This window comes from Rhineura floridana, chromosome 3 (genome assembly GCF_030035675.1).
Source record: "Rhineura floridana isolate rRhiFlo1 chromosome 3, rRhiFlo1.hap2, whole genome shotgun sequence".
Taxonomy (NCBI): Eukaryota; Metazoa; Chordata; class Lepidosauria; order Squamata; family Rhineuridae; genus Rhineura; species Rhineura floridana.
Window position 1 is genome coordinate 62,638,033 of NC_084482.1, and position 25,762 is coordinate 62,663,794.

The window sequence follows — 25,762 nt, forward strand, 5'->3', positions numbered from 1 at the left end:
TAGTGAGATGATAAACTGAGCTTGAATCCTAGTAAGACAGAGGCTCTGTAGGTGAGCAGCTCCAGGATCTGGAAAATAGATCAATGTTCTGTTCTGAGCTGGGTTGCACTGCTTCTGAAGGAGCAGGTCGTAGCTTGAGGACGCTCCTAGATTCATCTCTGCCTAAGTAGCTTCGGTGGCTAGGAGTGCCTTCTGCTAGCTTCAGCTGATGCTATAATACGGCTCTTCCTGGAACATGATAACTTAGTTGTCATAGTCCAGGCACTGGTAACATTGAGATTGCAGTATGATCTATGTGGGACTTCCCTTACGGTTGGTATAGAAGCTGCAGCTAGTGCCGAAAGCATCAGCAAGGATGCTAAAGGGGGTGCCCTACCAGCAGCGTATTGCACTTGTGCTGAAAGAGCTGCACTGGATGCTGACATGCTACTCGGCCAACTTTAAAGTTTTGCTGTTGGCTTATAAAGCCCTGAACTACTTGGGACCAGGTTACTTCTGAGAATACCTTATTTTGTTTGATCACTTCGATCCTTGGGGGAGACACTCCCTAGTAGCGGTATAAGCTTCCAACATTAGTGTTATGTCCACCAAGATCTGGGCTTCTAGTATGGCAGCACCTGCCCTTTGAAATGTGCTTCCAATGAACATCCAGAAGACACCTACAGTATTGGCATTTAGGCACCTGCTTCAAAGTTACTTGTTCATCCAGGTTTCCCTGAGAAGTGATCCAATTATGCTGATATACTAATCCAGGGGTTCCCAAACTTCAGAAAGCTGTAAATTACCAATAACCACCAGTCACTCATCCCCCTTTCTTTCTATTCCTAGCTTATTATTACTAATATATATTCACTAATAATAAATATTAACCTTTTATCTTCCTTCCTTCTTTCTCCCTCACCCCTCCTTCAAACTTCTCTGTTTCCCAGGCACTTTTACTCAGCATGCAAGGAACTGCTGGTGCTGGCACTGGTCCGGCCAAAAGTCTATGGTATGGCTGGGGCATGGGACAGGCAAGTGAGGAGACATCGGGCAGCCTGTGGAACCAAGACCCACCTGAAACTGGCCCAAGGCCCACTGCTGGAGCCTGGCTTACTGAGAATAAGCTGCTCTATTGATTTATGATGTATTCTCTACTTGTTTATTGGTGCAATGTTACTGTTGTTTAAGTTGTTCATGGCCATTTTTTTAATGCTGGTGATACAGGAATTTTTGTAAGTAAATAAATAGTCTTGCATGTACATGTATAAAATCAAGGCTGTCAATCACTGTTATAGGAAAAAGTGTTACAACGAACCACTATGGTTGTGGCAGCAGTAAATCTTGCACTGCACTCCAAATCCCCAACATTGGATAGTTATTCAGACAGACAGAAACCCCACAAGTTGGGCCCGTATGATAAAATGTATCTCTACAAACTGAGAGCTATTCTAACAAGGAGAGGAAACTTACTGAGTCACTGACATGTGGGCAGACATCATAGAGCTTTGCTGCATCTTCTGTGCTCATAGAACACCTAAGAAAAAGCAATAATTGGTAAAAACAGACTTTGCAAGAGTCAGCACTACTTTTTTAATGGCAAATATGTATTAACATGCTCTTATACCTAGATTTTAACAGCACGAGCCCATGCAGTAGGAAGACAATGGATACTGTCCCACTTTAAAAGAACTATTTAAGCTGGAATGGAAAAGAGTATGCTTTGAGAAACATTAAAGGCCAAGGGCAAGCTACAATGTTCTCTATAACACCAGTCACATAACAAGAGTTTTGCAGGATGTGCACAGGCTGCCTATATTAGGGGTAAGAAACTCTCGCCTGCAAACCTAATTAGGCTCCCCAGGCCAATCTGGCCAATTCTCACCCACCTATGACATCAGGCATGGGAGAGTTAAAGTCATGGCTGGGCTAAAAAAAGGGGTTTGCAGACACTGATCAGCTGATTGGTGGTCCCGCAAAGCCCTTTAGTCAGGCACTTTGTATAATTATCAGCTGATTGTTGGTGCTTAAAGAGAGCTCTGCACAGCCAACGTTCAACAAGTTGGGATTGGCTTAACTAAGGGGCCCTCTTTAGGAACTCCCTAGCGCAATTGAGGGGACTGGAGGAAGCAGCTTGGATTCAAACTACTTCCTCCAGTGCTTTGAATACAAACTGCTTTCTGTGGAAAGAAAAAATGCTCAGTTTAAAAATGAAGCATTTGTTTTCTCTCCAGAGGAAGCAGTTTGCATTCAGACTTCAACAAGAGGAAGCACTTTAAGTACAAACTGCTTTCACTGCAGGACAAAATGCTCCATTTTTAGGATCATTTTCCCCTCAGCAGAGACTTCAAAGGGGCTCCCTGTGGCCAAGGATCAACAGATTAGAGGTTACAAGGAGCATCCTTGAAGGCATTCTCTCAGCACCAGTTGACTGTCACTGAAAGTGCATCTTCAAAGAAGGTTGCTGTAACCATCGACCAGCAGACTGTCAGTTACAGCAACCTCCTTTGAATTTTGTCAGGTGTCAATGACATCAGATGACTGATAGGTGGGTGGTCCCATCCTCCTGTCAAAGTTGGCCCATGGAGGTGGGGGTGGGGGAGATACGGGTCTGACCCACCAGCCAAATCCCTCGCCCATGGCCTATATGTTACCGAACCAAATTCAGGGTGCCAACACTAACACATAAAGCCTCTAATGATGTGGAATCTGGGTAATTATCAAAGCATCTTTTCCCCATATTACCCAGCCTGAGCCTGGAGATCTAGTCTTTTGGACTCCAGCTGCTTCTCTGCATAGCTGAGAACATAAGTGTAGAAGATATTTAGCAATACAACTGCCCAATCCTATGAGCTTACTCAGATGTTCTACCCAGTATAATGAGACTTATCCAAAGTACAGCCTAAGTTTATGCTTGCCTCCCCCCAACCTAACACCCTCCAGTTGTTTTGGACAACATCTCCCATTAGCCCAAGTGAGTACAGTTAAGGAGAGTTGTAATCCAAAACATCTGGTGGGCACCAGGTTGGGGAAGGCTGGTCTATATGTTTACTCAACCAGGATATTAAATGCATTCTCTGTAACAGAAGCAACAGAAATACCTGGCACCATTGGAGAGCTTCAGAATGATCTGATTCTTTAAATCGTACACTTTTCCTAGCCACCAATCATAGGCTATGCAGTCACCATACATGAACGGCTGAGGAGGAGGAGAAGAAAGTTAGGATTCATTTAGTCACAACTAGAGAACATTTTTCAGCTCATGGAATAACAGGATGAATTGAAGTTCACAATTAGGATATACTCAACACACAAAGGAATTTAACAATTGTACATTTTCCAGATAATTTATTTATTTATTTATTTCATTTCTAGACCGCCCATAGCTAAAGAACCGTAGGCGCCAGGCGTATTTCCTCCGGTAAGCTGTTCCATAATTCGGGGGCCACCACAGAAAAGGCCCTAGATCTAGTAACAGTCCTCCGGGCATCCTGGTGAGTTGGTACCCGGAGGAGGGCCTTAGATACTGAACGAAGTGAACGGGTAGGTTCATAGCGGGAGAGGCGTTCCACAAGGTATTGCGGTCCCACACTGTGTAAGGCTTTATAGGTCAACACCAGCACCTTGAATCTAGCTCGGAAACAAATAGGTAGCCAGTGCAAGCGAGCCAGGACAGGTGTTATATGCGCAGACCGATTGGTCCTCGTCAACAGCCTGGCTGCCGCATTTTGCACTAGCTGAAGTTTCCGAACAGTCTTCAAGGGCAGCCCTACGTAGAGCGCGTTACAGTAATCCAGTCTAGAAGTTACCAGAGCGTGAACAACCGAGGCGAGATCATCACTGTCCAGATAGGGGCGTAGTTGGGCTACTAAGCGCAGGTGGTAAAACGCATTCCGTGCCACCGAGGCCACTTGAGCCTCGAGCGACAAGGAAGGGTCAAAAAGGACCCCCAAACTACGAACCTGTTCCTTCAAGGGGAGTGTAACCCCATCTAGAACAGGATAAGCATCCACCATCTGAGCAGGGAAAGAGCTCACCAACAGTGTCTCAGTCTTGTCTGGATTGAGTTTCAGTTTATTAGCTCTCATCCAGTCCATTATCGCGGTCAGGCAATGGTTCAGCACATCAACAGTCTCACCTGTGGAAGGTGAAAAGGAGAAGTAGAGCTGCGTGTCATCAGCGTACTGATGGCAACGCACTCCAAAACTCCTGATGACCGCACCCAGAGGCTGCATGTAGATGTTGAAAAGCATGGGGGACAAAACCGACCCCTGAGGGACTCCACAATGTTCCCCAAGCACTACCTTCTGGCGACGATCCGCTAAGTAGGAGCAGAGCCACTGCCAAGCAGTGCCCCCAACTCCCAACTCCGCGAGCCTCCCCAGAAGGATACCATGGTCGATGGTATCAAACGCCGCTGAGAGATCAAGGAGAATCAACAGAGTCACACTCCCCCGTCCCTCTCCCGACAAAGGTCATCATACAGGGCGACCAAGGCTGTTTCAGTGCCAAAACCGGACCTAAAACCGGACTGAAACGGATCCAGATAATCGGTTTCATCCAAGAGCGCCTGGAGCTGGCCGGCAACCACCCGCTCCAGAACCTTGCCCAAAAAAGGGACATTCGCCACCGGCCTGTAGTTGTTCAAAACATCTGGGTCCAGAGAAGGTTTCTTTAAAAGAGGTCTTATTATTGCCTCCTTGAGACTACCAGGGACTACTCCCTCTCTCAAGGAGGCATTTATTACCTCCCTGGCCCAGCCGGTGGTTACAGCCCTGCTAGTCTTCACTAGCCAAGATGGGCAAGGGTCCAGAGCAGACGTGGTCGCCCGCACCATTCCAAGCACCCTGTCCACTTCCTCGAGCTGCACCAACTGAAATTCATCCAATAATAAAGGACAAGACCGCGCTCTGGACACTTCAATGGATTCATCTGTCATAACATCAGAGTCTAAGTCCCGACGGATGCATGCAATCTTATCCTGGAAGTGCTCCGCAAGTTTGTTGCAGCGGGCTTCCGATGTTTCCTTAGTATCATGAGAGCCAGAATGTAGAAGCCCTTGTACCACCCTAAAAAGCTCCGCTGGGCGGCAAAGGGATGATCTAATGGTGGTAGCAAAATAAGACTTTTTCGCCGCCCTAACCGCTTTTATGTACAACTTAGAGGAAGCACTTACCAAGGAATGATTACATCCGTCAGGAGTTCGCCTCCACCTGCACTCTAGCCTCCTTCTCTCTTGCTTCATCACTCTCAGCTCCGGGGTATACCACGGTGCTGTATGAGTTCGGCACTGAAGGGGGCGCGCGGGAGCGATCATGTCAATGGCCCGGGTCATCTCCGTATTCCACAGATCAACCATGGCCTCGACAGGAGCACCAGTGCTATCAGCCGGAAAAACTCCCAGAGCCCTCTGGAAAGCTTCAGGATCCATAAGCCTCTGGGAGCGGACCAACTTAATAGGTCTCCCACCTCTGCAGAGGGAAAGGGCTGTCGTGAGTCTAAAACTCAGCAAGCGATGATCTGTCCATGACAATGGAGTAGATGAAAAATACCCCACCTTCAGATCACCATCTCCATGACCAGTGGCGAAGATCAGATCAAGAGTATGTCCTGATACATGTGTCGGGCCAGTAACAATTTGAGACAGCCCCATGGTTGTCATGGAGGCCATGAAGTCCTGAGCCGTCCCGAGCAAGACAGCCTCGGCATGGATGTTGAAATCCCCCAGTACCACGAGTCTGGGGGACCCCAACAACACCTCTGAGACTATCTCTGTCAGCTCAGCTAGGGAAGCTGTTGGGCAGCAAGGTGGGCGGTACACCAACAGTATTCCCAGTCTGTCTCCTTGGCCCAGCACAAGATGAAGACATTCCAGACCAGTCGCCGTCTGGACAGGGTGCTTGGTGAGGGAGAAAGAACTCCGATAGACCACAGCAACCCCACCTCCCCGGCCCTCAGATCTACCACAGTGCTGCACCGAGTACCCAGGTGGGCAAAGCTGGGAGAGAGCAACTCCTCCCTGCTCGCCCACCCAGGTTTCGGTAATACACGCAAGATCAGCCCCTTTCTCCACGATCAAATCGTGGATAAGGGGGTTTTTATTAGCAACCGATCTCGCATTTAAGAGCAGCACCTGGAGATCTGATGGCTGGCTGACAGTACAACCAACAATCCGGTGGATATGAGGAGAACCGGAACAAGGCACAGACACAACTTGTCTGGGACGAGTTCCCCTTACCTGGCACGTTCTCCTCCCAACACCATACCTCCCATTACCCGTCACTACGTTAATTGGGCCTCCCGAAAATCCCCTTACTAGGGCCGGAGTATGTTCTCCCAGGCACATCTTAAAATGAATCTAATATGACAAACACTAAAAATAACAAACAACACAAATACTCACACACATCCACTCAATCAATAATTGAAGTAGGTTTCCCCCATTCGCACATGCATATCATGTTACAAGATTTGGGGGATGCAGAAGTGCCTGACTGACTGTGCTTTGTGACAACTACCATGGCAGAGATGAACGGTTACCTATCAAATATGCTGGTTAAATTCTGGGGTAATCTCAGAATCATAGTTTAGTATTTCAGGAAAGGCAAGTACCCTCCTTCTAACAATCAATTTATAGTTTTATTTGTCTGCTTTGTAATGAACAGCAGCAGAAGGAACTGCAATATTTATCCTCATTTTGGAGGAAGGTTTCGGACCGGCCCAAACCGTTAAGTAGACTGCTTCCCTGCCCGTTTCAACAAAAAGAAGAAAAGAAAAGAAAGGGCACAAGTATCAGAAATATTACAGGCAACCATATCCTGTACACTTTTGATGTACAGTACACTTTTGATATACAGAAGCATACCTTGTTCCTTTAAAGATTTTGTTAACACAATGTATTAACTGTACTGCAGCTCAGGATCATATTGTTGCCATGGGACTTTAAGTGATCACTCTAGCAAATCACTACGCAGAAGCTTCTCATTCCATTTGTTATAGATTTAGCCCTCGCTCAGTCAGATAGAAGCTAGCTGCATATTCAGAAAGTACTAGCCTTGTGATAATGCAAGCACTGCACTGTTTTTTCACAGACTTATATCCCACCCTTCAATATTAACAGTTCCATGGCAGCAGCTTACAGAGATTGACAAACTAATGGCAGTTTAAAACAATTTAACAATAAGACAGGAAAGAAAGAACTCCTCAAAACTAAGTCAGAGTAGAGAATCAATTTAGAGAGAGAGAGAGAGAGAGAGAGAGAGAGAGAGAGCTCCAGCAAGCTCGAAACCCCAAAAGAGGCAGACTCCTCCACAGAATCGTTGTGGGTGGTAATACCGTGCCCCAGAGGGACTTAATACTGGGAACGATCTATCGTCCCCCTAATCAAAATGCTCAGGGAGACCTTGAGATGAGATATGAAATTGAGGAAGCATCCAAACTAGGAAATGTGGTAGTAATGGGTGACTTCAACTACCCGGACATAGACTGGCTGCATATGTGTTCCAGTCATGACAAAGAAGCAAAGTTTCTAGATATTCTAAATGACTATTCCCTAGATCAGTTGGTCATGGAACCGACCAGAGGGATGGCAACCCTGGACTTAATCCTCAGTGGGGACCGGGACCTGGTGCGAGATGTAAGTGTTGTTGAACCGATTGGGAGCAGTGACCACAGTGCTATTAAATTAAACATACATGTAACTGACCAATTGCCAAGAAAATCCAGCACGGTCACATTTGACTTCAAAAGAGGAAACTTCACAAAAATGAGGGGATTGGTAAAAAGAAAGCTGAAAAACAAAGTCCAGAGGGTCACATCACTCGAAAATGCTTGGAAGTTGTTTAAAAACACTATATTAGAAGCTCAACTGGAGTGCATACCGCAGATCAGAAAAGGTACCGCCAGGGCCAAGAAGATGCCAGCATGGTTAACGAGCAAAGTCAAGGAAGCTCTTAGAGGCAAAAAGTCTTCCTTCAGAAAATGGAAGTCTTGTCCGAATGAAGAAAATAAAAAAGAACACAAACTCTGGCAAAAGAAATGCAAGAAGACAATAAGGGATGCTAAAAAAGAATTTGAGGAGCACATTGCTAAGAACATAAAAACCAACAACAAAAAATTCTATAAATACATTCAAAGCAGGAGACCATCTAGGGAGACAATTGGACCCTTGGATGATAAGGGAGTCAAAGGTGTACTAAAGAACGATAAGGAGATTGCAGAGAAGCTAAATGAATTCTTTGCATCTGTCTTCACAGTGGAAGATATAGGGCAGATCCCTGAACCTGAACTAACACTTGCAGGAAGGGATTCTGAGGAACTGAGACAAATAGTGGTAACGAGAGAGGAAGTTCTAAGCTTAATGGACAATATAAAAACTGACAAATCACCAGGCCCGGATGGCATCCACCCGAGAGTTCTCAAAGAACTCAAAGGTGAAATTGCTGATCTGCTAACTAAAATATGTAATTTGTCCCTCGGGTCCTCCTCCGTGCCTGAGGACTGGAAAGTGGCAAATGTAACGCCAATCTTCAAAAAGGGATCCAGAGGGGATCCCGGAAATTACAGGCCAGTTAGCTTAACTTCTGTCCCTGGAAAACTGGTAGAAAGTATGATTAAAGCTAGATTAACTAAGCACATAGAAGAACAAGCCTTGCTGAAGCAGAGCCAGCATGGCTTCTGCAAGGGAAAGTCCTGTCTCAGTAACCTATTAGAATTCTTTGAGAGTGTCAACAAGCATATAGATAGAGGTGATCCAGTGGACATAGTGTACTTAGACTTTCAAAAAGCGTTTGACAAGGTACCTCACCAAAGGCTTCTGAGGAAGCTTAGCAGTCATGGAATAAGAGGAGAGGTCCTCTTGTGGATAAGGAATTGGTTAAGAAGCAGAAAGCAGAGAGTAGGAATCAACGGACAGTTCTCCCAATGGAGGGCTGTAGAAAGTGGAGTCCCTCAAGGATCGGTATTGGGACCTGTACTTTTCAACTTGTTCATTAATGACCTAGAATTAGGAGTGAGCAGTGAAGTGGCCAAGTTTGCTGACGACACTAAATTGTTCAGGGTTGTTAAAACAAAAAGGGATTGCGAAGAGCTCCAAAAAGACCTCTCCAAACTGAGTGAATGGGCGGAAAAATGGCAAATGCAATTCAATATAAACAAGTGTAAAATTATGCATATTGGAGCAAAAAATCTTAATTTCACATATACGCTCATGGGGTCTGAACTGGCGGTGACCGACCAGGAGAGAGACCTCGGGGTTGTAGTGGACAGCACGATGAAAATGTCGACCCAGTGTGCGGCAGCTGTGAAAAAGGCAAATTCCATGCTAGCAATAATTAGGAAAGGTATTGAAAATAAAACAGCCGATATCATCATGCCGTTGTATAAATCTATGGTGCGGCCGCATTTGGAATACTGTGTACAGTTCTGGTCGCCTCATCTCAAAAAGGATATTATAGAGTTGGAAAAGGTTCAGAAGAGGGCAACCAGAATGATCAAGGGGATGGAGCGACTCCCTTACGAGGAAAGGTTGCAGCATTTGGGGCTTTTTAGTTTAGAGAAAAGGCGGGTCAGAGGAGACATGATAGAAGTGTATAAAATTATGCATGGCATTGAGAAAGTGGATAGAGAAAAGTTCTTCTCCCTCTCTCATAATACTAGAACTCGTGGACATTCAAAGAAGCTGAATGTTGGAAGATTCAGGACAGACAAAAGGAAGTACTTCTTTACTCAGCGCATAGTTAAACTATGGAATTTGCTCCCACAAGATGCAGTAATGGCCACCAGCTTGGACGGCTTTAAAAGAAGATTAGACAAATTCATGGAGGACAGGGCTATCAATGGCTACTAGTCATGATGGCTGTGCTCTGCCACCCTAGTCAGAGGCAGCATGCTTCTGAAAACCAGTTGCCGGAAGCCTCAGGAGGGGAGAGTGTTCTTGCACTCGGGTCCTGCTTGCGGGCTTCCCCCAGGCACCTGGTTGGCCACTGTGAGAACAGGATGCTGGACTAGATGGGCCACTGGCCTGATCCAGCAGGCTCTTCTTATGTTCTTATGAGAGAGAGAGAGAGAGAGAGAGAGAGAGAGAGAGATATTTCGCTTTGTCTTTGTAGTACCAGACAAAAGAGTATGTTTAGTCCCAGAAAAAAATTTTTTTGTAAACAGGGTTCCCCAACCAAAATGGTCTTCATCCACCTAAACTGTGAAGAAAGGGGAACCCAAGCAAGAGGCTTGAAACTAACATCTTAATGTTCAGACAAGTTCATGTAGTAGTAGGTAGTCCTTCAGGTATCTGAATTGCAACTCATGTAAGGCTTAAAAGCATTACTCTCTCCAGTGAAAGACTGTAGTTTTGTTAAAAGAAACCACTCACATTAGGGGATATAACATCATTCCTGTCTATTCCTGATTAAATCTGTTAAATTGTTTGCTTTCCTGCTATGTGACAATAAGTAGTTTTAAGCACTCTCACCCAGATATTCTGAAGATCTTTGCTGTTGACAGGATAAAGGATACAGTTGGTCCCCACCAGTTTTACTGCACACTCTATGTTTACATCAATTACTGTCCCACACTGGCTGTCCTGGAAAGGTAAACAAAGGGTTTTTAGACTATAGCACACTGTTAAGTTGTGCAGAAACAGAAACTGACGACTCTGAAAGTTTCACCCACTATTTGTACATAGAACACAAATCCAAAACCCAAGAAAAACAGCAAAATGAGAAGGAGTTAAGACAGACAGACCTTTCTATAGTTTCTTCCTACCCATCATTCAAGGGAATTCCTGCATCCTTCCTGTTCTTATTTATTTATTTATTTATTATTTGATTTATATCCCGCCCTTCCTCCCAGCTCCCCTCACCCATCTTTGGAACCCAGCTTTTACAGCTTCCTTTCTTTGCAGGTTCTGGACCTCCATACATCTGATAAGCTGTTTGTTAGATGAGATAATAACAGCCTAGCATGCAAGTTCTCACACCAAGATTGGTCTCTCTTTATTTTACACACATGTCAAATGCAGGTAATGTGGACAATTCTGTAGAAACTCAATATTCTCTCAGCCTCACTCTATGCAATATAGGGATATGGCTAATGTATGAATATTCAAGTGTGGTGCTCTTTAAAACACTTGAAATGGGCTATAGAAACCCTAGATATTTTACCCTCTATCTGCAGAACAAGTATCAGAACAAGAATCAGAACAAAACATAACTAAACAATTGCCTATTGCATCACGCTGAATCTATAAACAAAAGCTGAGAAAAAGGGGCTCAATGATGCTCCTTGTGCCTACATACTACTTGGTTCGCTGAGGAAGAGGCTACAAACCCAGATGCGTCATTAACTCAACCAATTCTCAGTCAAGTGGCAGCTGCTTAATAATGTATTTTTATTTATTAATGAGCACAGTCCATTAAAAGACACAGCTGATGGCTGGGTTCTGTAGCTGTTCCCAAACATCAAGGTCTATTAATGGAAACACAGACACACACACTTTAGAGGGCTGGCACTATGATAAATGAATTAGCTCACCATCATATGATGATGCTTCCCTCCCTCCCCTCACACACTGCTCGCTCGCTCGCACAAAACCCAGCTCTCATTGGTAAATAAATGTGTCTTCTCAGTCTACACACTGGGAGAACTCCAGAATGGGAGAGTAAAACCTTTATAATCCAGTGTGGCCCAAAATGTCTTTGGACATTACATGCATGCGAGGTGGGGTACAGAATGCTATGAACTTCTGTGAAATGGGTAAACTCCCAAAGCTAGGCTTTTAACTTGTAATACAGGTCAGCTGGCATATAAAAGGACAGCAATTCAAAGAAGTGCAAAGTATCTTGTTATATGAATATCTCTCTTTTCCTTGTCCCATTCTTCAAGTGTCTTATTCTCTGCTTTAAAAATGACTAAGGTTGGCTCATGCTCTGAGATGGCAAGACACATTTTACTGTCAGCAGTTTGGGAATCAAGCCTCTCCCCATCACTGTATTTTATATCACGGCTTTTTGAGAAAGACGCCGCCAATAGGGGGAAAAAAAGCATAAAAAGGTAATACTAGTTGTTCCCTGTGCAGAATACTTTAAAGCCATTAAGAGCACATTAAATGCACAAAGAAGTGCTAATTGCAGCATAACCATGGGCTTGGGGTTCTCAAATCAGCTGAGGGTTCAGAAATGCCCATGATCACAGAAAACTGGTGCAAGCAACTTTGAAAAGGGTTCCAGATTGAGCTATCCTCGTGTTAGCTTCTACAGGTCACTTGTTTAAGCAAGTACAGACATACCCAAGTTTTCTAGCACATGTATTTTTTCTTCTTCTTCATCTGAACACTACCCACCATATTTTTTTTTTAAATGACTGAAGGCAAGAATGTTTAACTTTATAGGTCTGAAATGGGGTGAAAGAATAAAGCAGTACTGAAATTTAGAGTGTTAATTCCTTCTTCAAAGAGTACACAAATCATCTCCAGCAGAGATTTGCTATGCTGTTATGCAGTGAGATTAGTCCTGAATAAACACAGATGAGCGTTTTGTGCCCTCAGTGTTCATAGAAGTCAACTAAAAGTGTAAATGAAATATGCAAGTTAACAGCAGCTGTCTCATGTCTTGTACTGTGTCGCTCAGTGTCATCACTAGCTGCCCCCACTCAATCTAGTTGTATTTTTAATAGTTTCAGATACTGATTTAGATTCCATCCCCCACCCACCCCAGCTCAGGATTTCATGCATGCATGTTGCCATGGGAAAGAGCACAAGAGTGTCTACCAAATCCTGGATAAGGTTACTAGTCAGACACAAACTGAGAATGTGTAATTATATCTGTCTTTCCGGTTTATAGCTATATTTGTTCCAAAACTGAGTAATGGCGTAAAATGCTCTCTGCAGAAATCAACATCTGAGCCAAAGGGTTATTTGGAAAGGTTTACAGCAATACACCTCCAATGCTGACACTACTATTCTAGCCAAAAGGTTCAACGCACAAGATGCATATTAATGTGGTTGGCCTCAGCTACAGCTTTTGCTGGAATGTGTTAAGACACTGCATTAGTTCTGTGGATTACCATGTCTGAAACACTGCATATATATTTTACAATATAGTCCGATCGCATTCAGATCCAAATGCTTTCTTATACTGCAGATTCAGTCTTAGCAAAATTTATTACTACTGTCACCTTAGGCAATGGTTTCTCTCTTCTACAATACAAGAACAGCAATACTTACACGTGAGCCCATGTGCCTGACGACATCACGAGGCACCACCGACCGGTCCTCAAGCTTCAGCTATTGGGGCGAGGTGGAGGAAAATAAAAGAGAGAAGATAATTAGGACTGATCCCTTCATATATACAACCCAATACATCTAATCAAGCAGGCTATCAGTTTTTGCTTCATTTTTATATAGTGTAGATGGTGCACGTGTGCATGTGCACACACAAATACACTCACCAACAGTCTTTTGTATTATCATAGGCTATAGCTGCAGATGTTTATATTGGTACAATACCAGTGGTGTTCATAATTCCACTCTGGTAATGGACGTGGCAAGACACGAATATATGTGGTTTAATTTTGTTATTCCATCATTTTATTTTGTTTACTTGTATTCTATCTTTCTTCTAAGAAGCTCAAAGTTGGATAAATGGGTTCTCTGAACATCTCCCATCCAAGTACTGGCCAGGCCCAGTCATGCTTAGCATCAGAAACTGATCTTCAGATTGTTCTTTGCATTTCTGGGATGACAATCACTACACAGTATTTACTATTAGAAAAGCCATGTACTTGCATATTGCTCTCTAACAGATTCCTTACAAAATAAATTACACATGCCACTCTGATTAGCAGAGAGGAAGGAGTCTTACATCTGCCCGGACCAGAGACAATTCAAAGCACAAAGGAATGCAAGACAGAGCTGCCCTCTGTCTTGATTGATATTTGATCCATGTTTGGAACTATTGGCATGTGCAATTAGACAGAATAGGAAAATTCATGGTTCACGAAAACATTGTTTTTGTTGCAATGTTTTTTTACTTTGTTCTTGTTGCATTGTATTTTTACTGTATATTTTTTACTGGTTATTTCTTATGTAATTTCTTTTATGGTAATTTGTTTTAATATGTTGTTCACCACTTTGGGGACCTTTTGGCCAAAAAGTGGTATATAAACTATAAACTAAAACTAAACAAGTAGAATTATACAGCCACAAGAGCCCATTATACAGCCCATGCCATCCTACTGCTTCCCATAAGCTAATTTCAAGACAAAATCTTACAAAACTTATAGTCCTGAACTCAGAAAGACTTGCTTAAGAACCCTCTAAGTCAGCCTGCTCCACGAGCTAGAGGGAGCCCCAGATGACGAAGCGTCAAGGCCCCAGCTGACAAAGCGTCAAGGCGAGTTAAGCAGCAGAGCGAGTTCGGCAGCAGGGCGAGGAAGCCAGGGCCCCCCACTCTGCCCATCTGTTCCCTGACCTCAACTAAACCGCAGTCTCCAACCCATTGACGTAATAAACCTTAAACAAAACTATGCAGGTAAGAAGCCAGCAGGGGTGTGGGGGCTTTCCAGTGTTTTGCACCGCCTGCAGCATGTACGACTATCTGCCTGTTGGACAGAAGTCGTGGGTGTGCTCTCAGTGCAATGAGCTCCTGGCTCTCCGGGAATGACTTCATTTCCTTGAGGCCAAGGTGGCGGACCTGGAAAAGCTGAGAGAGGCAGAGAGGTGTGTGGAGGAGGCCTTCAGGGACGTTATAGCTGTGTCCCACTCCAACGATGATAGCTCTCCTGCTATCCTGGACAACGATGGTCTCGGGGAAGGAGAGCATCCAGCTGAGGAAGAGGGAAACGATCCCTTAGAAGGGACCCATTCCTTGGGGGATGAGCAGCTATCCTCTCATGCCGAGGATATATCTCCAGGGGTGGAGGGATCCTTGTAGTGGGTGATTCGATCATTAGGAACATAGACAGTGGGGTGTGTGATGGGCGTGTAGACCGCAAGGTGTTTTGCCTGCCTGGTGCGAAGGCTGCGGATATCGCCCGTCGTTTAGATAGTTTGGTAGACAGTGCTGGGAAGGAGTCAGTGGTCGTGGTGCACGTTGGCACCAACGACATGGGGAAATGCAGCCGTGAGGTCCTGGAAGCAAAATTTAGGTTGCTAGGTAGGATGCTGAAAGCCAGGACCTCCAAGGTGGCTTTCTCTGAAATGCTACTGGTTCCACGCGCAGGACCAGCCAGACAGGCCCAGCTTCGCAGTCTCAATGCGTGGATGAGACGATGGTGTCGGGTGGAAGGGTTTGGATTTGTTAGGCACTGGGGAACATTTTGGGACAAGCCGGGCCTGTACAAAAGGGACGGGCTCCACTTGAACCAGAATGGAACCAGACTGCTGGCACTTAAAATTAAAAAGGTGGCAGAGCAGCTTTTAAACTGACTGAGGGGGGAAACCCGACAGGAGCTGAGAAAGGTCTGGTTCGGAATAACCCCCCCCCGGGATAAAAACCAAAGAAATGATGAAATTTTAAAAGGGGTAGGCCTAGAAGTAGGCATTGTGAGAGCAGGGGCACAGGATATAAATTCAGAAGAGCAAAATTACCACAGGCCTAACCACAAGTGCCAAAGACACTTGAAGAGAGACACTGCTTACAAGTGCCTGTACGCTAATGCTAGGAGCCTGCGAACCAAGATGGGGGAACTGGAGTGCTTGGTCTTAGAGGAGAGCATTGATATAGTGAGCATAACGGAGACCTGGTGGAATGGAGAAAACCAGTGGGATACGGTTATCCCTGGATATAAACTATATCGGAAGGACAGGGAAGGACGTATTGGTGGCGGAGTCGCTCTATACGTGAAAGAAGGCATTGAATCCAGCAAGCTCGAAACCCCAAAAGAGGCAGACTCCTCCACAGAATCGTTGTGGGTGGTGATACCATGCCCCAGGAGGGACTTAATACTGGGAACGATCTATCGTCCCCCTGATCAAAATGCTCAGGGAGACCTGGAGATGAGATATGAAATTGAGGAAGCATCCAAACTAGGAAATGTGGTAGTAATGGGTGACTTCAACTACCCGGACATAGACTGGCCGCATATGTGTTCCAGTCATGACAAAGAAGCAAAGTTTCTAGATATTCTAAATGACTATTCCCTAGACCAGTTGGTCATGGAACCGACCAGAGGGACGGCAACCCTGGACTTAATCCTCAGTGGGGACCGGGACCTGGTGCAAGATGTAAGTGTTGTTGAACCGATTGGGAGCAGTGACCACAGTGCTATTAAATTAAACATACATGTAACTGACCAATTGCCAAGAAAATCCAACACGGTCACATTTGACTTCAAAAGAGGAAACTTCACAAAAATGAGGGGATTGGTAAAAAGAAAGCTGAAAAACAAAGTCCAGAGGGTCACATCACTCGAAAATGCTTGGAAGTTGTTTAAAAACACTATATTAGAAGCTCAACTGGAGTGCATACCGCAGATCAGAAAAGGTACCGCCAGGGCCAAGAAGATGCCAGCATGGTTAACGAGCAAAGTCAAGGAAGCTCTTAGAGGCAAAAAGTCTTCCTTCAAAAAATGGAAATCTTGTCCAAATGAAGAAAATAAAAAAGAACACAAACTCTGGCAAAAGAAATGCAAGAAGACAATAAGGGATGCTAAAAAAGAATTTGAGGAGCACATTGCTAAGAACATAAAAACCAACAACAAAAAATTCTATAAATACATTCAAAGCAGGAGACCATCTAGGGAGACGATTGGACCCTTGGATGATAAGGGAGTCAAAGGTGTACTAAAGAACGATAAGGAGATTGCAGAGAAGCTAAATGAATTCTTTGCATCTGTCTTCACAGTGGAAGATATAGGGCAGATCCCTGAACCTGAACTAACATTTACAGGAAGGGATTCTGAGGAACTGAGACAAATAGTGGTAACGAGAGAGGAAGTTCTAAGCTTAATGGACAATATAAAAACTGACAAATCACCAGGCCCGGATGGCATCCACCCGAGAGTTCTCAAAGAACTCAAAGGTGAAATTGCTGATCTGCTAACTAAAATATGTAACTTGTCCCTTGGGTCCTCCTCCGTGCCTGAGGACTGGAAAGTGGCAAATGTAACGCCAATCTTCAAAAAGGGATCCAGAGGGGATCCCGGAAATTACAGGCCAGTTAGCTTAACTTCTGTCCCTGGAAAACTGGTAGAAAGTATGATTAAAGCTAGATTAACTAAGCACATAGAAGAACAAGCCTTGCTGAAGCAGAGCCAGCATGGCTTCTGCAAGGGAAAGTCCTGTCTCAGTAACCTATTAGAATTCTTTGAGAGTGTCAACAAGCATATAGATAGAGGTGATCCAGTGGACATAGTGTACTTAGACTTTCAAAAACCGTTTGACAAGGTACCTCACCAAAGGCTTCTGAGGAAGCTTAGCAGTCATGGAATAAGAGGAGAGGTCCTCTTGTGGATAAGGAATTGGTTAAGAAGCAGAAAGCAGAGAGTAGGAATCAACGGACAGTTCTCCCAATGGAGGGCTGTAGAAAGTGGAGTCCCTCAAGGATCGGTATTGGGACCTGTACTTTTCAACTTGTTCATTAATGACCTAGAATTAGGAGTGAGCAGTGAAGTGGCCAAGTTTGCTGATGACACTAAATTGTTCAGGGTTGTTAAAACAAAAAGGGATTGCGAAGAGCTCCAAAAAGACCTCTCCAAACTGAGTGAATGGGCGGAAAAATGGCAAATGCAATTCAATATAAACAAGTGTAAAATTATGCATATTGGAGCAAAAAATCTTAATTTCACATATACGCTCATGGGGTCTGAACTGGCGGTGACCGACCAGGAGAGAGACCTCGGGGTTGTAGTGGACAGCACGATGAAAATGTCGACCCAGTGTGCGGCAGCTGTGAAAAAGGCAAATTCCATGCTAGCAATAATTAGGAAAGGTATTGAAAATAAAACAGCCGATATCATCATGCCGTTGTATAAATCTATGGTGCGGCCGCATTTGGAATACTGTGTACAGTTCTGGTCGCCTCATCTCAAAAAGGATATGATAGAGTTGGAAAAGGTTCAGAAGAGGGCAACCAGAATGATCAAGGGGATGGAGCGACTCCCTTACGAGGAAAGGTTGCAGCATTTGGGGCTTTTTAGTTTAGAGAAAAGGCGGGTCAGAGGAGACATGATAGAAGTGTATAAAATTATGCATGGCATTGAGAAAGTGGATAGAGAAAAGTTCTTCTCCCTCTCTCACAATACTAGAACTCGTGGACATTCAAAGAAGCTGAATGTTGGAAGATTCAGGACAGACAAAAGGAAGTACTTCTTTACTCAGCGCATAGTTAAACTATGGAATTTGCTCCCACAAGATGCAGTAATGGCCATCAGCTTGGACGGCTTTAAAAGAAGATTAGACAAATTCATGGAGGACAGGGCTATCAATGGCTACTAGCCATGATGGCTGTGCTCTGCCACCCTAGTCAGAGGCAGCATGCTTCTGAAAACCAGTTGCCGGAAGCCTCAGGAGGGGAGAGTGTTCTTGCACTCGGGTCCTGCTTGCGGGCTTCCCCCAGGCACCTGGTTGGCCACTGTGAGAACAGGATGCTGGACTAGATGGGCCACTGGCCTGATCCAGCAGGCTCTTCTTATGTTCTTATGTTCTTATGTTCATGGTGATACACAAAACACGTAGAGGGAACCTAGAGTTCAAAGTGAAAACAAGAGGGGAAAAATCCAGACCCCTGTTGTCATCACTCACCATATGCTCAGAAATACGTTACCAAATTGTTCCAAGCCACACAGCAAGCGGATTGGACTGTGAAAGACCAACCCAAATTGTGTTTGCATTTTGACAAATGTGTAGGGCAGTACAATATCTCAGAGAGGTCAGGTCTCTTGCTCCCCTGGTGCATTTGCTATAGCTGCCCAGTTTCCCTGTTTTTTAAAGTTTGGTAGAAATATCTGTTGGCTATAGGTACATTCTTAAATTGCAAGGTGTTTTTTTTGCCTATTCATGAATTTAAATTCGCTTTAGATGATTTATTACTGTTTATTAGTAGACCTGAAACATCTATACTAGAATAAAAATCAATAGTTTTGGTAGAATTTTGGGGAATACAATTAATTAGTCAAAATCTTTTATTAATTTTTAACCTATATGTGTCTGACCCAGAGATGAAGGAACCAGACTGAGATGAGGTGTGATCTGTTTCTTGTTTTATTAATGTGATGGTCACATCCAAAGTGGTGCGCTTCATATACTTGTCTACCCTGATTCACTGCTTTCCCTAACTATTCTACCTAAGCAGTCTCTGCATCGTGTGGGGAGAGTTGACTCAGCACTAGAGTGTTGGGAGGCACATGCTTAAGTAGGGAAGGTCTTCGCATGTAAATGACGGCTCCAATGGAGTTCTACCCTCTGAAAGTCTTTTTTCATGCCTCTTAGCACGGGGCAAGGGGGGCGAGCCTCAGACGGCCCATCCGACCACAGGGCTTCTCTAGGTTACAGCGAGAGCTCTGAAAGTGGGATGCTGATTGGCGGGGAAGCATTTGAAGTGCCTGGCAGGGATACCTGCATGGGTGGGGTTGGTTCCCAACGGTTCAAGCAGGGGACTTGCAGGCGGGGCTGGAACTACCTCAGTGGGAGTGCTGGCTATGGGAGTCTGCAGGCTATCAGAGCCCTCCCTTCCTCCAACGCCCCCAGGAACCTCATCCTCATTTGACTCCTCTCCCTGATCTAACTCTCCCTGCGTCTGGGGCGCAACAGTATGCCCACACTAAGAGGCAACCCTTTTTGTGGAATAGGTTGAATGTGGGCTATATACATTAGATCAGCTGATAGATTCAGATGGAGAATTTTTGCCGTTTCCAATTTTACAGCTATCAATTAGCTGAATATGAATATGTTGAATATGGCAACATATTCAACATTTGATAGTATCTATTTATGGTCCATCTGCTCTGAGTACTTTGGCTTCTCCTAAATTGTTGGATGGATTTATTGGATCCTCACAGAAAGCTAAACTTGTAACGTCTGTTTATAAATATTTAATGGATCTTTGTAAGGTAAATGTTCAGGAACTCAGAGAGGCATGGAATAGGGAATTAGAATGTATTATACTGCCTAAACAATGGAAAATTACTTTAGAATCCATATAGAATGTTTCCTTAGACCTGAAATTAAGATTGATTCAGTGAAAATTAATATTTCGAGTATACTGGACTCCACAATGTTTGTACAGGAGGCACTGTCCAATACAGATAGATGCTGGAGGTGTAATGCTGAGAATGCCTTGTTGAGGCATATGATGTGGGCCTGTCCAGTGATATATTCTTTCTGGTCTGAGGTTATCTGTATTAATATCCTACTGGCAAAATCCTTGATATTTGCAGATGTTATGTACTTTTAAATTAAATTCCAGTAGTATGGACGTTAACAACAGGTCAACAAAAGTGGACTCTGCAAGCCCTGATGGCTAAGATACTTCGAGCCTAGAAGGATAAATGCCTACTGTCTGTTACACAATGGACTGAAGACCTCATTGCCCTGGCTACATTTGAACATACTTCACATAGACATCAATTCTGAGTGCATACCTATTTGGACATCTGGAGGACTTACATTAATTTATATGCTTAACTCAATATCTTCCTCTTTCAACAAGCCTTTTAAGTTGAGACCTAGCCCAGTCTGCATCTGTGTTGGAATTGCTTTTTAATATGTTCTTAAACCTTTTTTAAAACATGTTTTTAATCTTAGACAATGTTTTGAAAGCTTTTTTTAAGAAACGTTTTTCAAGATGTTTTGTTTTAATGTGTTTTAAAGTTTGTTTTTATGATGTGTTAAAGTTTTTAGTGCTTTTGTTTACCACTCATTTTTAGTGCTTTTTGTTTACCCGGCTCTTGCCGGGAGGAAGGGCAGGATATAAATCAAATAAATAAATAAATACATAAATAAATAAATAATATGCATGTACTGATGTCTATGGCATTATGTATCCTCCTTTTCAGTTCACTAAAAATCTATAGCTAGAAAGGCTCCATTCTCACTTTGGCAGGGCAATGCTTGTCTGCAATATTTTGTGAGTTTGGCTAACAACCATAACAACAACAAGGTATTATTTAGCATGAGAGAAATACAAGCTCTCTCACTGCATTCAACAGTATACTCAAGTCTTCTTGGCAGTTTAGAAATAATCACCTGCCTAGTTTTAAAGAACACATAGGTGTCACTGCAGGCTTTAACATTATGTATCTCAAAAAATACTGCCATTAATTATATACTGTAAGGCTATGCTGATAGTGAATACCTGGCCTTGCAGTCAGCAGAATAATGAGGCTCAACCTCAGCACAGCTGAGGATTGGACTGAATTTTATTTGCTTCCACCAAAAGCCTGCCTAAGCAGCTGTGTCTTTAATTAGATGGTAAAATAAACATAAAGGGACCACTTGGGCTTCCCTGAAAAGGGGTTTCCATTATTTCATCACCATAACTGATGAGGCCCTGCCTCTAATGCTTATCCACTGCACTTCAGTCAGCAGGACAATCTGGAACACGATCTCCAATACTGATTGGCGAGCATGGGAGAAAACTGTCCTTAGTGCCCAAATTCCAGTATATTTACAGCTTTAAAAGGAAGAACCAGACCCTTGAATTGTGTCCCATTCAATAGGTTATGAATGAAGATCAAAAAGAATCAGAGTAACATGCTCCAGCTAGCCAGCACCAGACAACAGTCCAAAGGCTGCTTTTAGATTAACTGAAGTTTCTGGCCTTGAAGTTTCAAGGGCAGCCACCAGTTTTGATAAAAATCAATCATTTTTTAAAAAATATAAAATCAGATTTTAAAAATGTAATTGGATTTTTACAATTAAAATCAGATTTTTAAAATTTTAAATCTGATGTCAAAATTTCCTTAAAGCAATTAGTAAAAAAGAGCCTAGGTCAATATCATCATGAATACTAATTATACAACTTCTAATTATATTCTATGAATATGTTAACAGCCATGTATGGAGATTGGAGATAACCTGTTCAGTCCTATTCTGGAAGTGGTGTACATGAACTGCACTCTCTCAGGTTTGCCTCTCTCTAAGTGCAAAGATACAGAAGGTCAATGAATAGAGAATTTAGGGAGTTGCAGTAGATCTGAACAAGGAGGAGACCATTGAAGTGGTAATCCAGTTTTTAACAGCAGTAACCTCTTCTATAGCTGTAGAGATATTTTTTTCTTCCATTGAACTAATTCATTGTATATTGAGACAGAGCTTGGAAGATTACTTTTTAAAAGTAATAAATTACAGTTACAATTACATGGCCCCCAAAAAGTAGTAATTACTGTTACAATTGCAATCGCTCTGAAAGTAACTGATTACTTTACTTTTTCTCAAAAGTAATCGCTACAATTATATTTCAGTTACTTTTTTTAAAAAAATGCCTACAAGGTGCTGGCCTTGGCTGCTGCACGTCTAAATAGTCTAAAACAACATTAAAAATAAACACATACATACAGAGGTAGTAGAATAATTCTTTTTATCCATAAGATAGCAGTGGCGGCCTCTCCCCTGGTAAGGGAGGTGGGGAGGGAGGCAGAGGCCACTACTCAGATCTTTGCACATCAAACCAAGTGCAACCCCCCCCTCAGCCAGCAAGCATAATCTCTCTCACTTAACCACCTCTCAGACCCTGCCTTGCCCCCAACTAAGGGACACTCACCGAAGCAAACATTTTGCAATGCAAAAAAGTTAAAATAAATGCAGCACAGTAGCCAGAGAGGGTGGTGGAGGCCACTTTATGTGATAAGTGTAAGCACGGTATTCTCTCTCTCTCTCTCTCTCTCTCTCTCTCTCACTCACTCAAACACACACACACACACAGAGTCATCTTTTACCTCCATATTTCTTTATCTCCATTCTGCTGCTGCCTCCTTCTCCTCCTTTATCCATGTTCTTGCCCTCCGACTCCTTTCTCCCTCCACTCCATTCTTCACCACCACCATCCATTTTTTTAAACAATTGGTTTCTCTCTCCACTCCACCCAGTCTCGCTCTCCACCTCCTCCCTTGTCGCCTCCTACCCACCCACAGAGCACAAGGGAAGAGCAACGCTGCATAGAAGCCCAATTTGAGGTACATGATTTTAATCCACAAATCAGAGGAGCAGAAGATTTCCCCTGCTTCCCCCCCCAAACCAATGCCAAATGTAATGCTGGAAACATTACAATTACTCCACAAAAGTAATAAAATTACTCCTAGTTCTATTACAATCACAATGTAAAGGAATTACCCACTTGTTCCTCAAAAAAGTAATGAATTACAAGTAATTAGTTACTTGTAACAAATTACTTCCAAGCTCTGAATTGAGAAATAAGTTGGGAACTGAAAAAGCTGGAAAGCTTGTATTTCTTTTCTAGAGAAGAAGACTGTACCACCCAATATTTTAAGTTTCTCATGTTCTTGGTTGAAATTGCCCAACTTTTTTATTTTTTAAAGAACTTTACACTTATCTAACAACTGAAATGAGAGCCAGTGTGGTGCAGTGGTTAAGGTGCTGGACTACTCCCTGGGAGACCAGGGTTCGAATCCCCACACAGCCATGAAGCTCACTGGGTGACCTTGGGCCAGTCACTGCCTCTCAGCCTCAGAGGAAGGCAATGGTAAACCCCCTCTGAATACTGCTTACCATGAAAACCCTATTCATAGGGTCACCATAAGTCAGAATCGACTTGAAGGCAGTCCATTTTCTTTTTTCCCAACAACTGAAACACTTAACCATTCAAAATTCATGTGCATGTTTTGTTAATGTTGCTGTTTGTTGAAGAAGAAAACTAACCAAAAGAATAAGCAATCTTATTAGTACAATTTAAAAGGCTGTTTGGTGGTGGCAATTCCGGCACATCATGAAAAAAATATCATGATTAATTGAACGGTTGGAGTCGGTTCATCTCCTGAATGACTTCACAAGTTCTTTCTGCTTTAGTACTAAAATGACCAAATTCTCCATTTTTTTGATGAAAATTAATCTGAAAACCATTCAGAATAATTGCTAGTGTGTACCTACCTTCTAATGAAACCTACATCTCTGATATGTATCAAGGTTATATTAAACAATAATGTACTTCTACTAAAAATGATACTAAAAATGATTAAATAGAATCTTTCTCCCTAGTGATTTAAACTGTGAGTTAAATCATTAAAATGGAGTCCTTCAGAGAAGCGATTTAAATCAAATCAACCCTGGCAGCCACATGTAAAGTGTGTTGTAGTAGCCTAATCAGAAAGTTAGTAAATCAAGAATGGCTGTGGACAGGTCTGGCTTGTGCAGGAAAGGGCATAGTTGGCATACCAAATGAAGTTGGTAAAAACACTCCTATTTACTGCCACTACCCGGGCATCCAGAAGCAGCACTGGGTCATGGTACAGAACTTTTTCAGGAAGTGTTACACCCCATCCAAGGCAGGCTATACACCTATCCCTAGGGCGACCAGTCCCCTGGCCACAGCATGGTTTTCATGTAGCTTTTCATGTGATCAAAAGAACACATGGGGGCTTTAACTGGGATGGGGGGAGGAATGTGCCAGCTCCACCCCAACCTTTCCACATTAAGTGGGAAAGTCTGAAAGGTGCTTGTAAGTGTGTTCAGCAGAATGTGCTTACAAGCTTCTCTGTGATCAGGAGCCTTCTGTTGTCAGGTTCCTACTCATAAAATGGCTTATATGCATGTTTAAGAAATCTATAGCTAGAACCATCAAGCACACAACCACTCCCAGTTTAAGCCCCCACATGTACTTTTGAATGCATGAATTGGACTACTATTGCTATCTTAGCTGGATTAAGCTTGTGTCTTCATCCACATCCAGCTCTTCAATGTCCCCAGGCAACAATTCAAGGTTTCTAATGCTTCCTGAGAATCCAATGAAAATGTAAGAATGCAAGTGACCTGGGTATCCAGATGGCTTCACCTAGTGATTCCATGTAGATGTTGAAAAGCATGGGATTTGGGGGGAGAGGTGGCCATGTGAAACCCTAGAAAACTACATCAGTAAATGGCCATGGGGCAAGAGCATTACTTTCCCAGCATCAGCTTCCTACTCTCCAGGAGTCATCAGAGCAACCTAAGCATAGCACTCTCCAAATACATCTGTGAGGCAGATAAAAATATCACGCTCAATGATATCAGCCACTACTTGGAAGCTAAAAAAATCAGCAGGGCCAGTCAGTCAGTCATAAATAGAAACACAGATATAAAAACAGTGTAAAATTATACAAGGATAATACAATAAAAGAGAAAGCATACAAAAACTAAAGGCAAGGGAAGGAAATCCGTATCTGTTGGGCCACGTATACAAACTTAGCTACTTGGATGGTGATTTCTCTATCAAAGCCAGACAACAGGTAAACAATAATGGCTTCAGGGGATTTATAAGAAACTCTCTGTAATATATGATGGAGGAACTTATTGCGAATCTGGGCATACATAGGACAAAAAAGAAGACTATGTTGAAGGGTTTCAATAGTAGCTGCATCGCAAGGACAGATTCGTTGGTCATAAGGAATCCCCCTTAACCTCCCTTCCATTAACGCAGAATATAAGGAGTTAAACCTAGCTTTGGCAAAGGCTAGGCGAAGTTTAGGGATTGTAAGCAGATCTAAATAGGGGTTAAATTTTCCAGGTTGAAAATTTAAATTCGAATACAGTGGGGAACATGTCTTAGAGGCCAAAGCAATTGACATCTGATAGTCAATGTCCTTAAATCGCGTGCGTATTGCAGTTAATGCATCAGTTGGTAATTGAGATGCTAAATAA

The 25,762-nt window shown here is 43.2% G+C and overlaps 1 protein-coding gene across 1 annotated transcript in view; it reads right to left on the minus strand.

Moving 5' to 3' along the window:
- The window catches only part of UBE2O (ubiquitin conjugating enzyme E2 O), a 119,619-nt gene that overhangs the window by 32,505 nt on the left and 61,352 nt on the right, over positions 1 to 25,762 (minus strand). The window contains exons 2-5 of the mRNA XM_061616301.1: positions 13,199 to 13,258; positions 10,448 to 10,558; positions 3,081 to 3,178; positions 1,453 to 1,516 (exon numbers count right to left, since the gene is read on the minus strand). Coding sequence (XP_061472285.1) covers positions 1,453 to 1,516; positions 3,081 to 3,178; positions 10,448 to 10,558; positions 13,199 to 13,258 — 333 coding nt within the window. The remainder of the gene's footprint in view (positions 1 to 1,452; positions 1,517 to 3,080; positions 3,179 to 10,447; positions 10,559 to 13,198; positions 13,259 to 25,762) is intronic.